Source organism: Emydura macquarii, unplaced genomic scaffold (genome assembly GCF_026122565.2).
Source record: "Emydura macquarii macquarii isolate MOO-44397 ecotype Brisbane River unplaced genomic scaffold, CSIRO-AGI_Emac_v2 contig_2676, whole genome shotgun sequence".
Classification (NCBI taxonomy): Eukaryota; Metazoa; Chordata; order Testudines; family Chelidae; genus Emydura; species Emydura macquarii.
Window position 1 is genome coordinate 33,160,293 of NW_027132813.1, and position 22,845 is coordinate 33,183,137.

General features: G+C 43.5%; 1 protein-coding gene across 1 annotated transcript in view; it reads left to right on the forward strand.

Annotated features, from left to right (window-relative positions):
* Positions 1–22,845, forward strand: part of CFAP36 (cilia and flagella associated protein 36) — a 53,826-nt gene that overhangs the window by 3,695 nt on the left and 27,286 nt on the right. The window contains exons 2-5 of the mRNA XM_067565176.1: positions 16,333–16,397; positions 18,195–18,296; positions 20,251–20,365; positions 22,593–22,680. Of these exons, the coding sequence (XP_067421277.1) occupies positions 16,333–16,397; positions 18,195–18,296; positions 20,251–20,365; positions 22,593–22,680 (370 nt within the window). The remainder of the gene's footprint in view (positions 1–16,332; positions 16,398–18,194; positions 18,297–20,250; positions 20,366–22,592; positions 22,681–22,845) is intronic.

The window sequence follows — 22,845 nt, forward strand, 5'->3', positions numbered from 1 at the left end:
TTTTCAAGTGTAGGACACATTGTGATTATAGAGTTTAAGGTAGGAGGTATTTAAAATTGAATCATCAATCTGAAGCATAAATGAGCTCCAGTCTCCTTGTTAAAGCATCAAGACATTTCATCACATTGGTGCAAATAGACTTAATTTTTCAACGTTTGAGACTGGTGAACTGCACCCCAAAGCTGAAGCTCTATGTTTGGGACACTGTGCAGCCAGGCTTCTGCTCAGTCAAAGCTCATATTGTTGAGTGTCCTCGCCCATTATCTTTGTTACCTATTCACTAGTGCTATGAACGCTGACTGCTTGAAGCTTGATGGTTAAGCATTGAATTGTTTCTCTGTTTCTTCAATGCAGAGCAGATTCACAGAGCAGCTCCTTTGATGCATAGAATCCTTGAAGTAAGGTTGTGACTGAAATCCTGTTTCTGGTGTAGACAAAGAGTTATCACATGGAACTAAACCATCAGTACTTTACAGCTCAAAATAAGTCACTTTGATGCATGGCGGCTTCAAGTAGCAATTAGTAGTTGAGGTAGTGTTTTAGTCCCACGTGGGTTTGATACAGTTGTACTATGCAAATGAGGACTATTTCTGCTTGGAAGAGTTTGAGCCTAGTAATTTAACTCTTCTATTATCTCTGACATTCACCAGGGTACAGTCTGGACTGTTGAACAGCTGTGTCCCCTTACTACTCTAGTCTGGGGTGTCCTTTACTGCTTTGCTGTCAGAACATCCACTCCTGGCCTGTTCACACAGCCTTCAGCATGTAATATCACTCCCTGCTATGTTACATGAATGCTCTGGCCAGCCTCTCATGAATTACGTACAGGATGACACCTGCAAATTCCTAGTCCCAACCTTGTTCCCCAGAAATGTGTGTCTTGTACCACACAGTTCCTTTCTGAAGAGTACAAGGTCACAGAAAGTCCGTCATTTCATCAAAGGAAAATGATAATGCACCAGCTTTGTTATCCCAAATGGAGTTTCCCACACACTTTAAGCCAAACACATTTGTTAAGATAAAACAATAAGATAAATGTATTGAATACAGAAAGATGGGTTTTAAGTGATTATAATGATGATGCATAGAATCATAGAATATTAGAGTTGGAAGGGACCTCAGGAGGTCATCTAGTCCAACCCCCTGCTCAAACCAGGACTAACCTCAGCTATATCATCCCAGCCAGGGCTTTGTCAAGCCTCAGCTTAAAAACCTCTAAGGATGGAGATTCCACCACCTCCCTAGGTAACCCATTCCAGTGCTTCACCACCCTCCTAGTGAAAAACTTTTTCCTAATGTCCAACCTAGACCTCCCCCCCTTGTAACTTGAGACCGTTGCTCCTTGTTCTGTCATCTGCCACCACCGAGAACAGCCTAAAAGTCAGGATTGGTTACAAAAAAGTAAAATGCAAGCTAATGGTTAACTTAACAAACTAACAGAATTCAAAGCAAAGGTTTTTCTCACCATATGCTGCAGTAAAATTCACAGGCTGGGTCTCCTTTCAACCTGGGGCACCTCCCCCTTACTTCAATGTCCTTCAGGTATTCATTGATGTCGAGCAGAGAGATGGGAGGAGGAGTTTTCCTCCCTTCTTTATAATTCAGTTTATTGTGTTAAAAACATCCTTGTTGAGTCATGGTGACACGCAACCCGTTGTGGACATGAGGTTTGAACTGTCCCTGTGGTGAAATATAAATTTCTTGTTTGCCTCTTCCCGTTGCTAGAGAATGGCTGCTTAAGCAGATGATGGCTCTTTAACATCTGGCTGGGATGTCTGCATGTCTTTGTTTCTGAAAACTGGATTGGGCCTGCTTTTTCTTAACCTTGGAGCATGTTATAACAATGTTATACAGTAGAATCTGGTTACTTTACACAATGTTGTCACACACATTTTACCAGGACAATATTATTCAGCAGATTATGACTTTTCCAATGATACCTCACAAGGCATACTTTGTATAAAATTTATCATAGTCTTGTAAAAGAGGTGAACATAATATAGACCCTCACATTGCCCTTTAGTGCTTCATATTTAAATTCATGCTCCATCAGATAGAGGATGTAATTTTGTCAGATAACATCCAGAGCCCTTCAGACTAGCTTCAAAAGCATTGTTGCAAATGTGTGGTAACAACACTGATACAGCTTTATGATGCAAGAGCAGTGAATCATTGTTAGGTTTGATAAAAAGGACACACCATTCAGTGTTATAAGTGCAGAGTCTTCAAAATACATTTTCATCTTAGATTTGTAGATATTGATGGATGATACTTTAAAACATGTATTGTGTGAGAACGGTTTTTCTACAGTGCAATTTGTTAAATTCAAGACTGTCTCAAACTGAGTTTGAGCAAAACACACCTGCACCTAGTTTCAAACATGACATTAATGTAAAGCCTCTCCTGGTTACCACAAATCCAAGGCACTAGGTTTCTATCTGGATTAATATGTATTTCCCTATACTTCCAAGTGTGTCTAGGGTTGCTTGAAATACTGTGTTCCTGGATGAGTGTAGTCTTCATTTAAAGCACTAGGTATTACAAATCATGGGACCAGGACATCCCATACATCCAATGAATCTTTGCTTAATGTCCTGTCTAGCACACAAGAATGTATGGTGAATTTTACACCTAAAGGATCATGGATTGAAAGCTCTACCTGTATGGAGTAACTGCCCATGTCATCTCTAAAGGATCCATGTGCAAATTTGCTCTGATCTCTTGTATTTGAATCCCTGCACACTCTAAGAGAGAGTTTCTGCTCAAAAGAGTTTACAGTCTAGCCAATGTTGAATCTCCTTCCTTTGTTGATCCTGTGCCTATACCTCATGAATATTTTAGGGCTTGTCTACATGGGGAATTCATGGGGAAGTTAATGCGAAACATAGCTAGGGTGTGCATTTAAAGCACAGTAGCTATTCCACACTAACTCTTTGTGTGAAGACTCTTATTCTGTGCTAAGAGTGCCTTTTTGCAGTTTGTTAATCCACTTCTGAAGTGAATGCAAGATAGTCCAGATCCATATTTCTTGGTTACATCCATATAAATGTTTGCTTTACCTGTGTTGTTGGGTACTCTTCAATGAGCATAGACACTATACTTCTGAGTCAGCTCTTCTCATATTTCATCTTGAAAATAACTTATTGTAACCAGTGTCCACCTACTTAGTCTTGAGTTAAGCTTTGGATGGTTTAAAAACCCATATGCTAATTAGAGTACTCCTGTGGTATAATATTCCTTATTGTCCATACCACAATGGGTTACTCTTTTTTTGTAACATGAATTAATTTCTCAGCAAAAAAACCAACATAAGTGATTGTGACAAACAATTACTCTTTCTTCATGTATATACTCTTTGTGGGTATAGCTGGATGGAAATTTCGGAGTGAGCTAAAACAGATAGCTACCACAAAACCTACTTCAGCATCTCAAAGTCTGCATGAAACTCCTCTGTCCTTACCCTGGCAATGCTTTAAATAAATAATAATTAAAAAAAAAAATGAGGTCACATCACTGTATCTATGTACATAACACATGTAAGGTGTGATCTCTTCAAATTATTAATTTAATTTCATTACATTTTGGGATGTTGGCTTCAGTCTTCTTGAGATCAATTGTATATCTGCTCCACAAGATTTATTTTCTTCTGGCTGAACGTCATCTTTAAGATAAAGTTGACTACATGTTGTTGCTTCTGCACTTGGTTCAGGACAGTCTGTCCAGGTGCATTCCTCATGTCGGGGAGGAGTCTATACACAGTTAAAAAAAAAAGACGTAAGTTTGAAATGCTGCAAGTTATTTGGTCATTTAAGATTAACGGGACTTAAAATTCACTGGGCAAGAATGGGTTTTAAACTATTTTTTAAAAGTTTCTACAGGTTCCATTCTCACTGAATTGAAGCATCTTCCTCAGGGAAAATGGGCCATAGCTAAAAGCCAGCCCTATTGCTGCTTAGCTCCATGGCCAGCAATTATTGGATAAGAGGAGAGCAGCAATTTTATCAAACATCCTGTGGTGCTACTTAGAGCTGGTCATAAGAGGTGTAGACCCTGACATGCTGACTTGAGCTTCAGCTATGTTCCCACTGAGTTCAACCACGGAAAATCAAGAGAGGAGAAGAAAGAGGCTTCTAAATCTGCTTTCTATACTGGCCTGCAGCAGTGGAAGGGGAAGAGACAGCTTGCTAAACATGGCCTTAGCTCCACCCTATTCAACTCTTCAACCAATGAGTCCAGCTACTCAGATGTGGATGAATATGAAAGCTCTACTCTTCTCTCATTGCTCCTCCAGATGCTTGAGGGAACAGGAACAAAACAAAATAAAGATCCCTCTGAGAGGGGATTGGGAAACTGAAAAGGGGATATTAAGGGAGTGGGCAGCAGAGGAATGCAGAAGATACAGGAGAAGGATAGGTACCTCAAAATATGATGGAGAAGACAGAAGCTGTTTTTGTTAGAGTGGCATTTAGATTAGTTTCTTTTGACTGTCAAACCCTCATCATTTAAATGTAATGGTTATTTACCTTACAGGAACTATGGTTCTTTGAGTTTGTCTGTGCATATGAATCCCTGCACAAGAGTTTGAATTTTTTCTCTACCAGTGTGCTCCAGGGGTTGTGCATAAATTCCTCATGCTCTTAAGTTTCCCCTCCTGAGATGGCATAAGAGGCGGAGCGACCCAACTGCCAACCAGTTCCTTCACTGCCCAAAGCCTCAATAAGACATTGAGCTGCGGGAAGGGTGGGTTGTGGGATCCACATGCACAGACCATCTCCAAGAATTACAGTTACTGTAAGGTAAGTAACCGTTTCTTCTTCTTCAAGTTCCTGTGCATGTGGATCCCACTCATGGTGACTAACAAGCAGTTTGACTCCTTGGGAGTGTGAGCAAGGGATTTAGCGAAACAAAGGTTGTAGGACTGCCTTTCCAACTTGAGAATCTGCTCTTGATGAAGCCTCTAATGAGTAGCACTTAGAAAGTGTATGAACTGAAGACCATGTAGCTGCTCTACATATTTGTATCAAAGGGACTTGCTGAAATATGCCGCTGAAGAGGCCTTTTCCCTGGTAGAACAAGCTGACATATTCAAAGGATGGTTCTGTTCATTAATCCCATAAACTGTTGCAAAACAGCTGACAATCCACTTAGAAAGTTTTGAGATGAGATTGATTGTAGCATACAGTGGCAAAGATAAGGAAAAATCTTATCTGAGTTTTCCTAAAAGGTCTTGTTCTGTTCATGTAATATAAAAAGGTTCTTTTAACATTCAAGGTATGAAGTTTTGACTCTGCTGGAGAACAATGGGGTTTAGGGACAAAAACTGGTAAGCGAATATTCTGGTTAATATGAAAATCCAAAACCATCTTTAGGTTGAATTTAGGATGTGGCATTAATGTGACTCAGCATGAAAAAACTGTGTTTGGAGAGTTAGATGTGAGAGCATGGATCTTACTAAGTCTATGGGCAGAAGTAATAGCCACTAAAAATCAGCCTTTGCTGATAAGTGGTGAATGGAGTAGGCTGATAATGGCTCAAAGGGTGGCTCCATCAAAGCTGAAAGCACTAAATTCAAGCCCATGAAGGAAGAATTTTTTTAACTGGGGAAACATGAGATGATTGTTTGAGAGGAAAAACCTGAAGAATCTGATACCTGTGATTGATAAGCTGAAATTGCTTCCGAATGAATCTTAATAGAACTTAAACATAAACCCAGGTGCTTTAAAAATAAAAGGTAATATAAAATAAGTGGAATAGAAGAGGAAATAGGAATGCATCCTTTTGTTTTTGTCCAAACTGAAAATCTCTATTTTGCCATGTATTTTTTTCTAGTGGAGGGTTTTCTACTTTGTAACAACACTGATTGTACTTCTAGAGAGCATTCCTTGTCCATTGGTGTTAGCCAGACATCTTCCATGCCATCAAATGCAGAGATGCTGCATCCAGATGAATCACTAGACCTGAATTTTGAGAATTAATGTCTTTTTGGAGAGGAAGGGTTATGAATTGATTCCTTGAAAGGTTGAGGAGGTCTGAAAACCAGAACTGATGAGGTCATGCCAGAGCTATGAGGATGAGTGGAGCTTTGTCTTGCCTCACTTTCCTTAATACATTTGGGATTAGAGGAAATGAGAGAGAGAGGCATAGTTTAGACATGATGTCTAAGGTATCAGAAAGACATCTCCCAGGGAACCTCGACTCATCCCTCCTCAAGTGAAATTTACTGACCTTACAACTAACCTAGCACTTAAGCTCTCCCTGCACTCAGGCCAAAAAGAAATAAAATATGAAACATAAACGAACTACTACATGAAAAAAAATCTACCCATCTACCTTAATCTAAAACTAAATAAAGGAGGAAGAAGAACACTGGGAAGTTCAGACTCTCTGACAGTGTGGTCAAAAGGTTGGCGTTTGGGGTCTTTCTGCCCCTTATCCTCTCTGAAAGGGAGCCTGAGAGCATGAGGAATGTATGCACAACTCTCCTCCCTCCCTCCGAGGACACTGTTAGAGAAAAAATTCTGAACTCCTATGCTGGGGTGCCAATACAACATGAGTTAGAGCCACATGCACGTGAGCTAGAAGTAGCAGTATTGGTATCTGAAAATACTCAAAATCTCCTCTGGAATTCTTTTCAATCCTTTCATTGGAAGAATGTTAGATGAGTGTTCAGAAGATCCCTTCCATGTACAAAAGTGAAACTAAAATAACAATGATCCTCCTGAATTGCATCCTGGTCTGAAAGGGTTGCTTAGTAAGAATGATGAAACTGTTCGACTTGATTCTAATCATTGCATCGCTGGGGATTGTTAAGGGATGATGTGAGTAATCTTTCATATAGGGACAGCCATCTCACATAATATTTTATCAGGGTGTAGTGTGACATTGGCTTAGGGCCATCACAGCTGAAGACATAATGATGTCTTAAAGCTGCTATACATTTTGATGTGAAAGTAATACTAATTCTAAGCACTTCTGTAGCACCTTTCATCTGTGTATGTCAAAGCACATTACATAAATTGTTAATAAAAGTTCACATCCCACCAGTGATGTATATAAGTAGAATTCCCATTTTTCTAAGGGGGAATGGAGACACAAATGAGAAGTGACTTGCCCAACATGTCACAGTGAGTCATGGACAGATACAGGAAAGAACTGAATTCCTGATTTCTAGGCCCATATTTTAACCATTAGATACCCTTCCTCTAAACTTTAGAGGAAGGCCAGACTTAGACTTTAAGGCCAGAAGGGACCATCATGATCATTTAGTTTTTGTCTTATCCATGCCATCATATTTTACAGTGCTACTCCACCACCTTTACTTTTATATCTGTCTTTCCTGAACACATATCTTTCAATACTTCTACTCCAGTCATGGTTACTATCCTACTTTTTCTGTTATCCCTATAATATCTGGTTTCACTTCCTGCACCAATAGTTTTAGTTCCTCCATTTTGTTGCCCAGGCTCCTTGCATTAGTGTACAAATATCTAAGTTGTTTCTGCTTGGCTTTGACCACATTCCTCTCCTGATTGGTTACAGTCATTCTACTGCCATTATCGCCTGTGTGATTCATTGGTATGGGCACTATCTTTCCTATTAATGTCCATTCTCCTATCCACTGCTGTTCCCTTCTCCACTGATATATCCTTTCTTGCTTGATTTTCCTCCCGCTCAATGTTAGAATCACGTGTTCAGATTACATGAGCATCTCCTAATCTCCCCTGAGTTCCTAGTTCAAAATTCTTTTAATCAGTTGTTCCAACCTCCATCCCAGAAGTCTATTTCCCTCACTAATTAGCTGGAGTCCATCCCATGAGAACAGTCCTCTGTCCATGAATGCTTCCCTGTGGTCAAACATCCCAAAGCCCCCTTTATCGAACCACTGCCTGAGCCATTTGTTGATCATCATAATCTTCTCCTCTTCTAGGGATAAGGAGAATCCTATTAAATGTCATCTGAACCTCCATTAAATGTGCTTCCCTGGCCTTGCATAGTCTCCCTTGAAACATTCCAGCAAGAATCTAGCAATATCATTTGCTCTCATGTGAAGGACAATTGGTGGATTCTTTCCTGTTCCCATTAGAATCTTCAGCCTCAGGTCACCTCCCATATCTTAGCTTCTGGCAGACAGCACATCCTTCTGTTCTCTGGTGGATCAGCTGTAGTGCAGGTCTGTCTGGGAGTCATCGATCACGTAGACCTGCCTTTCCTGGTGATGGTATGATTCTCTGGCCTTCCTCCTGTTCTTTTCAGCTGCAAGTTCTCTTGTCTTTTGTTCTCCCTTTGAGTGTTCTGCAAGTTTGTATCCTCCTGGGGCTCTGAACTGTAGGTATCTCCATTGACTCTTCCCCTCTTCTTATAGGACTAGCACTCTTTTCTTCCTTGTTGTCTCACCTTCAGTTACTGCCTGCTGTGCCCCTTCTTCATTATCTAACTCAGCAAATTTGTTCTTGAGCTCTATTTCTCCTTGACTAGCTGATTGTTTCCTTTGCAGGAACCTTTACATTTACAATCTACCTTTACATACTTCCACTGGCAAATTTCATCACCCAACAGTCTCCCCTCAGAGTTCTTCAGTTTGGCTTGCATCTGCGAGTCTCAACTTTTCCCTTCAGCCTCCTTTTGCCTTCCCTCCATCATCTGCTCGAATCCTTTTTGAAACTCAATCATAGTTTCCGCCTACATCTCCAAGCTTCGGATCTTCTCTTCCATCAGCTCAGTCATACAAACAAAGGTCTTTTCAGATACCCGCTCCAGGATCATGTATCTGCATCTTTCACCTCTTGTCATCTTCATTGTCTCTTCCATTCCTTGGGTCACTACCACTGCTGCCTCTGTATAGCCTTCCCACCTAAAGTCCTGTCAAGGAAAAAGAAAAAACAAAAACCAAAACAAAGAAAAACACCAAAAGAAAACCAGAACACCACTCCCCTTACAATTCCCACTCAAACTTCCCTGTTTACAGCTCTGTTTGCTGGCTCCTGTGCCCTTATCTGACTGTTTGGCTGTGTTTGTAGGACTCCTAATTTGAGAAGACCTGCCCCCTAATCAGGGCTCTGCTTCTCTCACAGCCCATTGCCTCTTACCAGCCTCTGCAAATTGATCAGAAAAAACAAAACACCCCATCCCACAAAAAACCCAGAGAAAACAAATACAAAAACTCACTCACTGCCCCCAAGGAACGGCCTTGCCTCCTCCCTTCTCCTCCAACAGAATTCAGACTCCCCTGTTTATAGCTCTGTTTGCTGGCTCCTGTGCTGCTGCTCCTGGCATATTCTTTAAAGATGTCTACTACACAAGATTCCCACTCCTGTGCTTCTACCAAGATGATGGTCTCTTTTTCCTCTTCTCTTCCTGCATCCCACTACATCCCCGTTAAATTTAATGTTCTTTTAAAAAAGTTGGTCTGCTCCATTGGTACACCCTCCATATGTATATTGATAGTTCCTGGCTTTTCTGATGGGTCATTTACAATCTTGAAAAGGAATTGGTTGATGTTTCACTCTTTTGTAAGTTTATGTGGTGGTTTCTATGTTAAACCCCAGTTTTTTTAATGTATATATCTGTTGAACCCTCAAGGATATCACCTTGAAATATGCTGTTGTATTGGAGTGTATAAAAGCCATATGCCATTTGGGCTAGCTATTTAAAATGTGGTTGGATTAAATAATGCAACATTTTGCTTTCTATTGTTGATATCCTACTTTTTAATACTGAATGTTTTTATTGAAAAAAAGGATAAACCTGCTTCATTTAAGGTCTGCAGTATGTACAATGGAATGTTTATCAGTGTACTCTTAGCCTGAATTCTTAGATCAAACAATATATATTAGAAACAAAATCAGATTGTATTGCAAATCGTGCCTTTTTTTTAAATTGGAAATTGGGTCTATTGAACATACTCTTCCACTTCGAGTGATTGCTCATATCCATTCCAATATAGGTGAGTTCACGCCACCATGCACTGGTTCCCGGAACTTTTTTCCCCTTAGTAGACCCCGTAGGGTTGGCTTAGGTGCCCCATGGAGTACCGCGCTCATGCTGCGGTATATAAGGCACTGCCAACCCTACGGGCCCTCAGTTCCTTCTTTCCGCCTGTGACGGTTGCTGGAACGTCTTGCCTCTTGCCTTTCGCAAGTAGCATTCCCCTTACTGACTCTGTTAATCGTTGTTGAATAGTTTGAAGAGTTTAGTGTTAAGTGTAGTGTCGCTGATTGCGACAAGCCTCTTCCCGTGAGTGACCCTCACGATCGCTGCCTCAAGTGCCTGGGGGAGCAGCATCGGAGGATAAGTGCAAGATTTTTAAAGCCTTCAAGCTGAGGACTCAGAAAGAGCATAATATTCGGCTGAAGGCTATTTTGATGGAGGCGGCGCTCCGACCGGCCTCCGAACTGCCACGTTCCACCTCGGCACCGAGTGTCTCCTCGGTGCGGAGTGCTCCACCGGCACCGGAGTCGACCTGACGCCGCCTATCCCCGGTGCCTAAAAAGAAATGGCGCCAGGGCTTGGAGCGCCCATGCTCCCCTGCACCGCCTGCGTGGCCAGGGTCGAGCGAAGAGTTGCACCAGCCACGGCCCGTTGAGCCTGCTCTGGGGCCTGCATCTCCATGCAGGGAGCCTCCCTGACTCCTGGGGGTGGGAGAGCACCCCTGCAAGGACTGTCGACACCAGAGGCTTTCCACGTGGCACAGGCCTTACTGGCCATGCCCACGCCTCCGTCCCCCCCTCGGCTGAGGGTGTGAGGACCAGTGTCCCGGGATAAACCCGTGCTGGGTGCCTCTGGTGGATGGTCGAGACCCCTGTCAGGGGCGAAATCTCCCAGCAGATGGCCAGGAAGGGTAGAGCGCGGTGGCTCCCCTCGCAACTCCGACTCGGAGTCGTTGAGTTCCCTGCGGCACTGAGGTCGGTCCCCGGCACTGGAGGCATCGCGCTCGAGATGGCACTACTCCAGGTCCGCCTCGCGCAGTGCGTGCCGCTCCCATACTCCGGCACCGAGCCCTTACCATCACGGCACCGGTCCCGATCTTTGGCACAGAGCCCGATGTGGAGCCCGGCACCAAAGGACCCAGCACCGAAAGACCTAACCACCTCGACCCGTCGCCGATCGCAGTCTTTGGAGTTGGGCTCGGCACTGAGACGCCATGGACGGCACCGTTCCCGGTCCCCAAAGGGCAAGCGGCACTGGAAGTCCTCGGTGCCGAGACGGAGGACGTCGTCATCCAGCTCGTCGGGGCGTGCATCCTCGAGGCAGCACCGACACTCGTCTACCTCGTCGGGGTCGTCGAGAGGCTGGTCCCCGACAAAGAGGATCAAAAGCTGGAGGCATCGTCGGTGCCGGTCCAGCGGCTCCGGGTCTCGCAAAGACAAGACCTGCCACGACGCTCCGAAGCTGGTACCGATGCCGGCACCAGGGTGGCCACAAGGGCCCTGGCAGTGGCCTTATTGGGGACCACAGGAGGCACAGATGGGATAGGGAACTGTGTCAGTCCCATCTTCAGTGGCGCAGCCGGTGCCCCTCTTCCCCCCCCCCCCCCCCCAACCAAGCCAACAGGTTAAGGGCCATTCCTCGGAGGAGGAATCAGACCCTGAGGAGGGACCCTCCACGAGGCCCCCTCAACAATCCTCCTCCTCTTCCCCTGATGAGGCGGCTGCCAGAAACCACAGGGCACCCCTCCCAGACTTCAGGGCCCACCAGGAGCTCCTGAAAAGAATGGACTCTAATTTGAACCTCGAACTCAAGGAGCTCTCGGAGGAGGAGGATCCCCTCTTTGGGGTTGTTGGGTCAGCGGGACTATCAAGGGTGGCCCTACCCGTGCATGATAGGATCCTTAAACTGGCCAAGGCCCTATGGCAAACCCCCACCTCGGTTGCTCCAAGGGCGCCGAGAAAAAATACTATGTCCTGGCAGAGGGGTTTGAATTTTTGTTCACGCACCCGGCCCCAGGGACTCTGGTGGTTGATGTGGCCAACCAGAGGGACAGGCAAGGTGGCCCGGGCACCATGCCAAAGAATAAGGACAACAAGAAACTTCACTTGTTTGGCCGTAAAGTTTATTCCACCGGAGCTTTGCAGCTCCGGATTGTGAACCACTAGGCCCTTCTAGGGAGGTACAATCTTAACCTCTGGGACTCCATGCGGCGGTTCGCAGAGGGGTTGCCCTAGGACCAGGTGGCGGACTTTGCCACAGTCCTGGAAGAAGGCGTCACAGTGGCAGGGGCGGCGTTGCAAACCGCCAGTGACGCTGCGGACACCGCTAGCAGAGCCATGGCCTCTGCAATAGCCATGAGGCGGTATTCGTGGCTGCAGTCATCAGGGCTGCCCCAAGAGGTGCAGCAATCTATACAGGACCTGCCCTTCGATGGGGCAGGTCTGTTCTCGCAGAAAACAGACGAGAAGCTGCATGCTCTGAGGGAGTCGCAAGCTACACTCTGTTCCTTCGGACTCTACGCTCCCCAGGCCTCGAGGTGTCCGTCTTGGCTGCAGCCCCAATGCCAGGCACAGCCACCCCCTAGGCCATCACCTAGACCCTCTTAGCCCCGTAGGGGCCGAGACAGGAGCAGGGGGTTCAGACGACACGACCACTCCGGCTCGTCCGCAGCCTCCCAGCAAGGGCCCTCTAACGGGGCTAACAAAAAAAAAACATTTTGATGGTGTGTCCGAGGATGCCACCAATACCTCTCTCCCGGATCCACTCTTCCCATTTGCAGACAGGCTAAGACCCTTCTACGCCGAGTGGCAAAATATCACCTCAGACCCTTGGGTCCTCGGCATAGTTCTCAGGGGATATGCCCTTCAGTTCACGGCCTTCCTCCTCTTCCCCCCCCGTCCCTGTTCAGGGACCCCTCTCACGAGCAACTCCTTTTGCAGGAGGTGAATTCCCTCCTCCTCCTGGGGGCGGTGGAAGCGGTTCCTCCGCAAGAAATAGGGAGGGGATTTTACTCCAGGTACTTTCTCATCCCCAAAGCAAAAGGGGGCCTGAGACCCATATTAGATCTACGCCAACTGAACAAATTTATCAAGCGTCTCAGGTTTCGCATGGTCTTCCTAGCCTCCATTATCCTGCTCTGGATCCAGAAGATTGGTATGCCGCCCTCGATTCGAAGGATGCGTATTTTCACATTTCGAAGGATGCGTATTTTCACATTTCGAAGGATGCGTACTTTCACATTTTGCATCCTTCCCAGCCACAGGTGCTTCCTCAGGTTTATGGTAGCTGGCTGCCTTTACCAATTCTCGACCCTGCCCTTTGGCCTCTCGTCCGCCCCCAGGGTATTTACCAAGTGCATGGCGGTAGTGGCGGCCCACTTGCGCTGCAGAGGGGTGCAGATCTTCCCATACCTGGACGACTGGCTGATCAGGGGCAGGTCCAGGGCCCACGTTCCGAACAGCCTATCCCTCACCTGTGCGACATGCACCAGACTGGGGCTGCTCATAAACGAGCAGAAGTTCACTCTCACCCGGTGCAACACATGGAGTTCATTGGGGCCAACCTGGACTCTACCCAGGCCAGAGCCTTCCTCCCACAGCCTCGGTTCGAGGCCATGGCTGCGATAATTGCCCAGCTACACAGGTGCCCCACAATGACAGCCAGGCACTGCCTGCATCTGTTAGGGTACATGGCGGTCTGCACGTATGTGGTGAGGCTAGCTCTCCTCAACTCAGGCCTCTGCAGGCGTGTTTAGCCTTGGTGTATGCACCAATCAGACACCCCTTGAACAGGGTGGTCACGGTTCCCCCAAGGGCCCTGGCCTCCCGGAACTGGTGGAGGATGCCCGGGGAGGTGTTGAGTGAGGTTCCTTTCTGGGATCTGGCCCATTGGTCACCCTGATTACAGACGCTTCGGAAGTGGGGTGGGGGGCCCACATCAGTATCGACCTGAGCACCCAGGGGCTGTGGTCGGAGGAGGAAAAGAGCCTCCACCTCAATGTACTCAGAGCTCAGGGCAGTCCGCTTGGCCTGCAAGGTGTTCCTCAGATTTCTGAAGGGCAGGATGGTTCAGGTCCTGACGGACAATACAGCAGCCATGTTTTACATGAACAGGAGGCCATTAGACTGTGGGACATCGCGGTGAGGCACGACTTCCATTTATCTGCCTCTCACCTCACGGGGGTCAGGAACAATGAGGCGGACCGCCTCAGCAGGTTGTTTCTACCCTGCCACGACTAGTCACTGCACCCGTGGTGACTTTTATCTTCCACAGTGGGGTGTTCCCCAACTGGACCTGTTCACGTCATCCTGGAACAGGAAGTGCCTGAGGTTCTGCTTGCTCCGAGGTCACGGGCCAGGCTCCATCTCCGACACGTTCCTCATAGACTGGAAGGAGACCCTCATGTATGCGTTTCCTCCCATTCTGCTCCTGCCCAAGGTCCTCTTGAAAATCAAGAGGGACAGAGCAGACATAATACTCATTGCCCCAGCCTGCCCGAGACAGCATTGGGTCAGTATGCTGCTGGACCTGTTGATCACCTGCCCGTGGAACTCCCGAGGCATTACGACCTGCTCTCCCAGGACCAGGGTCGCCTGCTGCACCCGGACCTGGACTCCCTCCACCTGATGGCCTGGAGCTCTGTGGCTGGTGGAGGGAGAGAGAGCCTGCTCAGCACAAGTCCAACAAATTCTGTTGAGCAGCAGAAAACCTTCCACTCAGGTCATGTACTGGGCCAAGTGGAAACGGTTTACCTGTTGGGTGGAGTCCCAGGGCATCCCGCTGAGCTGCTCGCCTATACAGGCGATCCTGGAGTATCTGCTCCACCTGAAACTCCAGGGTCTGGCGCTGGCCTCTCTCAGAGTTCACCTGGCAGCTATCTTGGCCTTTCACCAGCCGCTAGAGGGAGGTCCCTGTTTTCCCACCCCATGTCAGTCAGGTTCCTCAAGGGGGTGGAGCGGCTTTACCCGCAGGTCAGTGACTCGGTGCCTCCCTGGGATCTAAACCTGATCCTCTCCAGACTAACAGGGCCCCCCTTCGAGTCCATGGCTACATGCCCACTGCTCGTCCTCTCTCAGAGGTATCTTCCTGGTGGCCATTACCTCAGCTAGGAGGTTTCCGAGATAAGAGCTTTAACCTTGGAGCTCCCCCTACACGGTATTTTATAAGGACAAGGTGTGGTTGAGACCACATCCAGCCTTCCTGCATAAGGTGGTCTCCCAGGTCCACTATAATCAGGATATCTTCCTCCTCGTGTTTTTTCCAAAACTGCATGGGTTGGGGGAGGAGCGGAGATGGCACTTGCTGGACATGAGACAAGTCCTGGCCTACTACATCAAGAGGACACGGCCATTCCGGAAGTCGATGCAGCTGTTCATGGCAGTGGCGGACCGGATGAAGGCCTCACCTGTCTCCACTCAGCGCATCTCCGTGTGGATCACTGCCTGCATCAAGTGCTGCTACGAGCAGGCAAATGTACCGCTTCCAGGGACTGTTTCAGCGCACTCAACCAGAGCCCAGGCCTTGTCTGCGGCCTTCCTGGAGAGGGTGCCCCTGCAGGACATCTGCAAAGCCACTACCTGGTCGTCGGTGCACACCTTCACGTCCCACTATGCCATCGTGCAGCAGGTGAGAGAAGATGGGGGATTTGGCAGAGCCATGCTGATGAGAGCAGCTCACTGGTAACTCCTACCCACCTCCAAGGTATGGCTTTTTAATCACCTATATTGGAATGGATATGAGCAATCATTCGAAGTGGAAAACAAGGTTACTTATCAGTAACTGTTGTTCTTCGAGATGTGTTGTTCATATCCATTCCACACCCGCCCTCTGTCCCCGCTGTTGGAGTCGGCAGAAAGAAGGGACTGAGGGCCCGTAGGGTTGGCGGTGCTTCATATACCGTGGCATGAGCGCGGTACTCCTGGGGGTGCCTAAACCGACCCTACAGAGTCTGCTAAGGGGAAAAAAGTTCCGGGAACCAGTGCACGGTGGCATGCACTCACCTATATTGGAATGGATATGAGCAACACATTTCGGAGAACAACAGTTACTGGTAAGTAACCCTGTTTTTCTAACTGTTATCTGTCTGAGTACTGTAATATAATATATATTATAATTTGTAGGTTTTTCTGCAATTTAATCCTGTCAACATATTTTTCCAGCAGTTGGAAAACTATAATATTTTTATGTATTTGTTCAATCCGTGTATGGCTTGGGGCCAAAGCTGGTGTATGACTTGAGGTTACATATATATTATGTTTTGCAATAAGGTAGATCTTATGTTTTAATTAGGACTGCATTTAACTGAAAGTCAGTAACTGTTTAATATTTCAGAATTTGAAATAATCTTTGTACTATTGACATTTACATTTTTAGGAAAAGTCAAGTTTCTTCTTTTTTTAATTTCAGTTTTTGATGAAGAAGAAGAAAGCAAGTTGTCCTATACAGAGATTCATCAGGAGTACAAAGCTCTGGTGAGTATTATTCATCAATTGCACTTAATCTTATAAACATTTCTTCTGTAATTTAAAAATAAATATTTTAGGCAACCCCATAACTGTCTAGTTTTAGTTCCTTGTCTTTGTACATTTTTCTGCATAGGGTTTTTTAAGGTTGCCCTGCATTGTTGTATCTGAGGACATTTTGTGACATAGCTGTCATGTGTGTTTTGGAGGCCAACTTGATCAGACTTTCAGTAAGTGGATAAAGTGGATCATTATGGAGGAACTGTTCATTTGTGTTCTTCGTCTTAAGCAGGGTTGAAATTCCTCAGTAAGATTTCCTTAACAGAAGTGACAATCAGGCCTATTGTTGGTTTTGTATGTGTGTGTGGTTTTTGCTACTGAATTTTGTTGGTTTTGTTTTAATTTTGAACTACCTATAAAGGTATGTATTCCAGATACAACCAAATATCCCCTGCACCAAGTTGCCAAAACTTCCAAGTCCCAGGGAGTAGTCTTTCCACCTCTAGCAACCACCATACACTTGTAATTTTTACAAAAACTGGAAATAGCCATTTTCAAAATCTAAAATTCTAAAAACCATTGTGACAGATTAAAGGGGAGAGAGATGGCTGGCTAGAGTGTAGAAATCTGGAACATAGATATGGGCATATTAGATCAGCAGTAGTCCATTTGCCTTTGGCAGTGGCCGGTACCAGATGCATCAGAGGAAGATGTGAGAACCTCATAGTGGACAAAAATGGAATAACCAACTTATAGAAGAAATTTCTTCCTAAACCTTATCAATTAGTAGTTAACTTATACCCTGAAGTATTAAGGTTCACACACTGTCTTAAAACAGTTTTATTCTACTTAATGTAACTGTGTGTCTTCACTATTTATATTAATAAAGAATCCTTTTATGAATTTTAATAAATTCTTGGCCTCAGTGATATCTTGTGACAATGAGTTCTACAGGTTAATTATGCATTATGTAGTATGTATTTCCTTTATCAATTTTAAATTTGTTGCTTTTCAACTTCATTAAATATTTCCTTGTTCTTGTATTATGAGAGGCTATGTAGGAGGAGCTTATTTACCCTTTTAAAACTTTATAATTTTGTTTACCTCTCATAAATCTTATTTGTGTAAACTAAAAAATACTAGACTTTTAAATCTTTTTGGTTTTGGGCGTCTTTCCATGGCTCATCATTTTCAATGCCTGTCTCTGAATTCCTGTGCCTGCTAATACCTTTTTATTTTTTTTGAGATTGGGTGACCAGAACTGAGCATAACATTTCAGGTGAGGGTGATTTATATAATTGCCATCCCTCCAGTTCCACTTTGGTTATGATAGAGTTCATCTCTTCCATATAGGCTCTCTCCAAAAAAGTTTCTCAGTGCCTAATAGATGTAATATTCTACTCTATACAACATGCATTGCTGGGGTATGCACAGAAATTTAAATTTGACCAGGGATCTCAGGCTTCCTATACTGTGTCAGGGAGATCTCAGGGACCAGTGCTGGTCCGTGGACCAGTCGTTGAGAAACACCACTCCTTAATATGAGCATTGAAAACCACTGTGGATTTTTGGAGGATTCTACATATCCACAAGTTTCTGAGATTTTCACTATAACTAATTTTCTTAATAATATTGCAGTAACTTTCAACTGAATTAACATACTATAAAAATAAAAATGACATTAGTAAAATAATGCATAATTGGCAATTAGTATAGTTTGGCAGGTGAGTTTAAAAGTTTGGTGACTTACATGACTGTCTGTTGGGGCAAAAACTACTAGAAGGTAAGACTCATAATTTTTTGTAGGTTGAAAAACTGCTAGAAGGTTATCTTAAGGAAGTTGGAATTAATGAAGAGAAATTTCAAGAAGCATGTTCATCTCCTCTTGCAAAGTTACATACGTCACAGGTATATTTTCCTTTGTTGTGATGTTATAGTCCACAGTAATGGCTGGATTTTAATTGATGATCTGTTAATTTTGTATTTCCACTAAAATAGCATTACAAGTATGAAATTTTGAAGTCCCTTTTGGCACAGAATATTTCATTTTCTAAAATCTTATAATAATTTATCCATCTGTATTTCAGGTATACATTGTGGCTAGCAATCTACTTTTCCGGTTTTAATTTAGTTGAGTGATATCACTTGAAGGCCATATATTTATATGTGGCATCAAAAACTTTATCAAAATTTGTTTACTGTTTTGGTTTTTTTTAAATAAAAATTAAATTTTAACTTATATTAACCACACAATACAAATGAATTAAAGTTAACTGTTAAATAGTATGATTGTTGGTTGATCTCTTAACACCTCAAAATGAGGAAGATGTAAACAAATTGGAGGGAGTTCAGAGAAGAGCAACAAAAAGGATTAAAGGCAACAAAGGGATTAATTTTTTTGAGTAAAGTTTAAGAACCAAATATATCACTTGGTGAAGTAATGACTAAGAGCGCTAGAAGAAGAGACAGAGTAAGTTTATAATTAATTTAAAGTCTGAACTTTTAAGAAAGAAAAGGGCTTACTTAAGATGGCATGGGATACTGATACTGAAAACACTTACTGCAAAGAGAAACAAGCAAGGACAGTGTGATCCTAATCAAAGCATTATTTGTTTACAGAGCTACAAAATCAGATTCTGGGAAAGCTCACCAAATTGTAGCTCTTGAGTTGAATTGTAGTGTGAGGATCAAATGTTAGACATCTTATTCGATTTACCTGTCATTAGAAAGAGGGCTGGGGATATATTCCAGGTATTTCCTGTTTAAAAAAAAAACCAAGAAAGCTAGTGGTTATTTTACAGCCTATCCAGAATCTGGAGCCTAGTCTACACTAGAGAAATTTAAGTGTCAGCTCTGTTCCAAGCACCTGCCATGCTTGTAATATACCTTTTAGCCACACACAGAAGTCACACCACCATTGCATCAAGTCTTTCTCCACCATGACAGTACAGACACTTATCCAAGTGTAATTTATCTTCCTGATGTAATTCTACAATCTTTCTACCTACCTTTCCGTAACAGTGCTAATGACTCCAAGCTCTGTCACCAGCCAAGGAGGAATAGGCATGTGGGCTGAGTGTCTTGCCTTAATACCATGCTCCTGTGAGCATGGGAGGAAAAATATTGAGGATGAAATCCTGGCCCCACTAAAGTAATTGGGAGTTTTTCCATTGACTTCAGTGGGGCCAGGATTTCACCATGAAAATAGTATCCAGTTCCCCTGAAATGCAGAGCACTACCATAGGGCACTAGACCAATCAAATTTTAATTTTTATTTCTTTTGCCGTCCTTAAATATTTTTGTCATGTTTAGAAGAGTTGGGTGTAACTATTAAAAATATGTGTACACTTGACAGAATTTCAGTCTCACTAGGATCACAAAACATAACATTCAATTTAAAAAAAAAATTAAACGTATTACGCTCTGCTATTGCAATGATAATGCAATACATGGTTTGACCTCAGCATTCATACAGAGTCCTATTGGCTTCAGTGGAGCTCTATGCTGGCGTAGAGGTCTACCTGCAATGGAGTTCATTGAAGGACTGGGGCCGCAATGTTGAGTGAAGTCATTTAATATATTTTACTATATCCTACCGTTTATAAACTACATTTAGAAAACAGAAAACCAGTGATGAATTTTAAAGAGCGTAAGACAAGAAAAGCTCTCTGTTTTCCATGCTCGTTAATCCTTGAATAGCTGCTGTTTTTTGTTTATGTCAGGGAATACAACAAAAGAGCAACAACATACAAATGTCGTCTTGCTGTGATAATACAGGCCTTTTAGTGATTGGGCTATTTTGAAATTATTAGCTTTTGATTTCTGTAAGGTTTTGAATTCATTTGTAAATTTTTTTCCACAGACTATTTTGCAACCAGTGTTGGCAGCAGAAGATTTTAGATTATTTAAAGAAATGATGGTACAGAAAAACATTGAAATGCAGTTGCAAGCCATTAGAATCATTCAAGAAAGAAATGGTAAATGAGAAATTTTAGTTCTCAGTGCATCTTTTCAGCTGTTTTGTAGATAACTCTATGGCCTACCCATCCATAAACAATTAAGGTCACATCCTGTCCCAAATTAATTCAATGACAAAACTTCCATTGATTTCAGTGGGGCCAGGATTTCACCCTCAATCTGCAACTGGTTCTCTTACCCATATCTAATTGTATTCCTTTTAAAATATATGTAAAACTTTAGCTGAAAGCCTGTTAGACTCTGTGAAACTTGGATTCAAATTTCAGTTTGAATTGTATCAATTTAGATGGTGGCATTACAAAAGTAACTATAATTTGGCACAAGGTAGTTGTGATACAAACTGTAGCAGCTCTCAAGTTGCCTGCCCCCCTACTCAGTGGAGGACAGTGGATCTGCATAGCAACTGAACCTTTTGACACCTAACCTTACCATTTTCCCAAACCTGTGTGTGTAGCTGCACAAGAAGCTATATTCAACACTGTGCAGGTGATGCACACTCAGATTTTCTCACCAGCCCCACTCTCTACCCAGAGGAACCACACCAATTTATTTGCGTACTAGGCCCTCAGTATGGGAGGATATTTATCCAGTCTGTATAGCAATTTTGAACACAATGGTTGTACAGTAAGTCTGATATGTACTCTCTCCATTACTACACTCTCATTTTCAGGTACTGCATCTCAAACTGTAGAAGTTAAATATATGAAAGTTATTATTTAGTCACTATTAATATCTGTTGACTTGTAACAGCTACATATTTATATGTGCAGTAATTTCAGCATTCTGTTGTCTAAAGACTTCTACTTTTGTATCTCATACAGTAAGCTTGAGACTTACTAAAACTAGAGGTTTTGCAATTTTCCTCTGCCTTTTTGGTGTGTACAACAAAGGGGTGTGTGTGTTTATATAAATAAAGTATATAGTTGTTACAAATCAATAGTGTAATGGACAGGACAGGGATGTGGGTGGTCAAATCTAATAGTCGGAGCCATGCTGATAGCCAGGCCTGGAGGTTAGAGCAGAGTCAATGATGAGGACCACAGGATGCCTGGGGGATGTAGTCAAGAGTAGAGCCGAAGGTCATATCAAGGGATCAGAAGCTGAATGTCCAAGCCAGTGGGTGAGCTGAACACATGGTCAGTTTGGACACGTGGGCTGTTTCTGTAAGCTGTTTCCTTTTTAAAACCAGCATAAAGGGGCCATGGTGAAACCCATCATTAGAGCCACAAAGAAGGAAAAATACCTATAATTTTTGTTTGAATAACAATACATTCAAACATATGTACATATATAATATACAAGAAACTCTATTAAAACAACATTAAGGGTGCAAAGTCAAGCACTTAAAAGCTAGGAGATATCAGAATAAAGGCTGCCTGTGTAATCTTAATTTGACCTGTGCAACCTTAATTTGGCCCTCTTCTGAGTATACATTATGATAGTCTTTATATGATCACATACTTTTTTTCCCCCACATGATCCCTGCCTCATTCAGGGCATAAAATGGATGGTGTTCACTGAATAGGTAGTTATTAAATATTTCTTTTTATCATCATTCAGTGTATTGCCCCATGCCATATTTACTGCACATCATCCAAACGATGTTCTGAATACAGAATTACTAATTTCCTCCTGGGCTGTTTTATACCACTCATCATCATAATATCTGAGTACCTTTTAGAGGAGGGACAATCATTTACCTGTAATTGTGCTTCTCTCAAGATCTTTTTGACAGGATTCCCATTCATCCATCCATCTCCCTCCTTCAGAGTTTGGGGTTTTGTCTTTTTTGTGCTGTTATTTTTCTACTATATAGTTCTTAGTCTGAGAGAAAATTTTTCACTTTGATTGGTTTGTCACTTGGGGTCTTCACCACCTACCACACAACTAAGGAACTGGCTAGAATGGTTGTTGATGCAGCAGTATTTTTAGCCTCTGGGAAATGGCACGGAATGACCAGTGGAGAGACTGGTTCATGCTCTACTAGCTACTGCTGCCCTTGGGAACCAAAACTTTAGAGCTTTGAGAGTTTCCAGTCTCATAGTGGGAAGTTGATACCCAGAAGTATAGAATCTTTTTGGAAACATATATTTTGAGATGCAGAATTACAGTTAAGTAATTTTACCATACCTTTCAAGCTCTGGTTGAAGAATGCATGCAAAATGGAATAAAAATCCATTTTCTTTAGAGCAATACATGCATTTTTGCTATGATTTTTTTTGATAGGCATGCTACCTGACTGTTTGACAGATGGTTCCGATGTGTTCACTGAAGTTGAACAACAAGAAATGAAAATACTCAGAGAGGTTCTTAGGTAACAAGAAGTGGTCTCCTACTTAATATTTATGGAAGTAGATATACATGGATGTTCTGTTGCATTTTACTTGGGTATTTCCTTAATTTTCTAGGTGGCATAAATATTCTTCAGTATGTGTCCTTGTGGCTCCTACTATAAGTGTGCACGTGTCACATGTGTGAA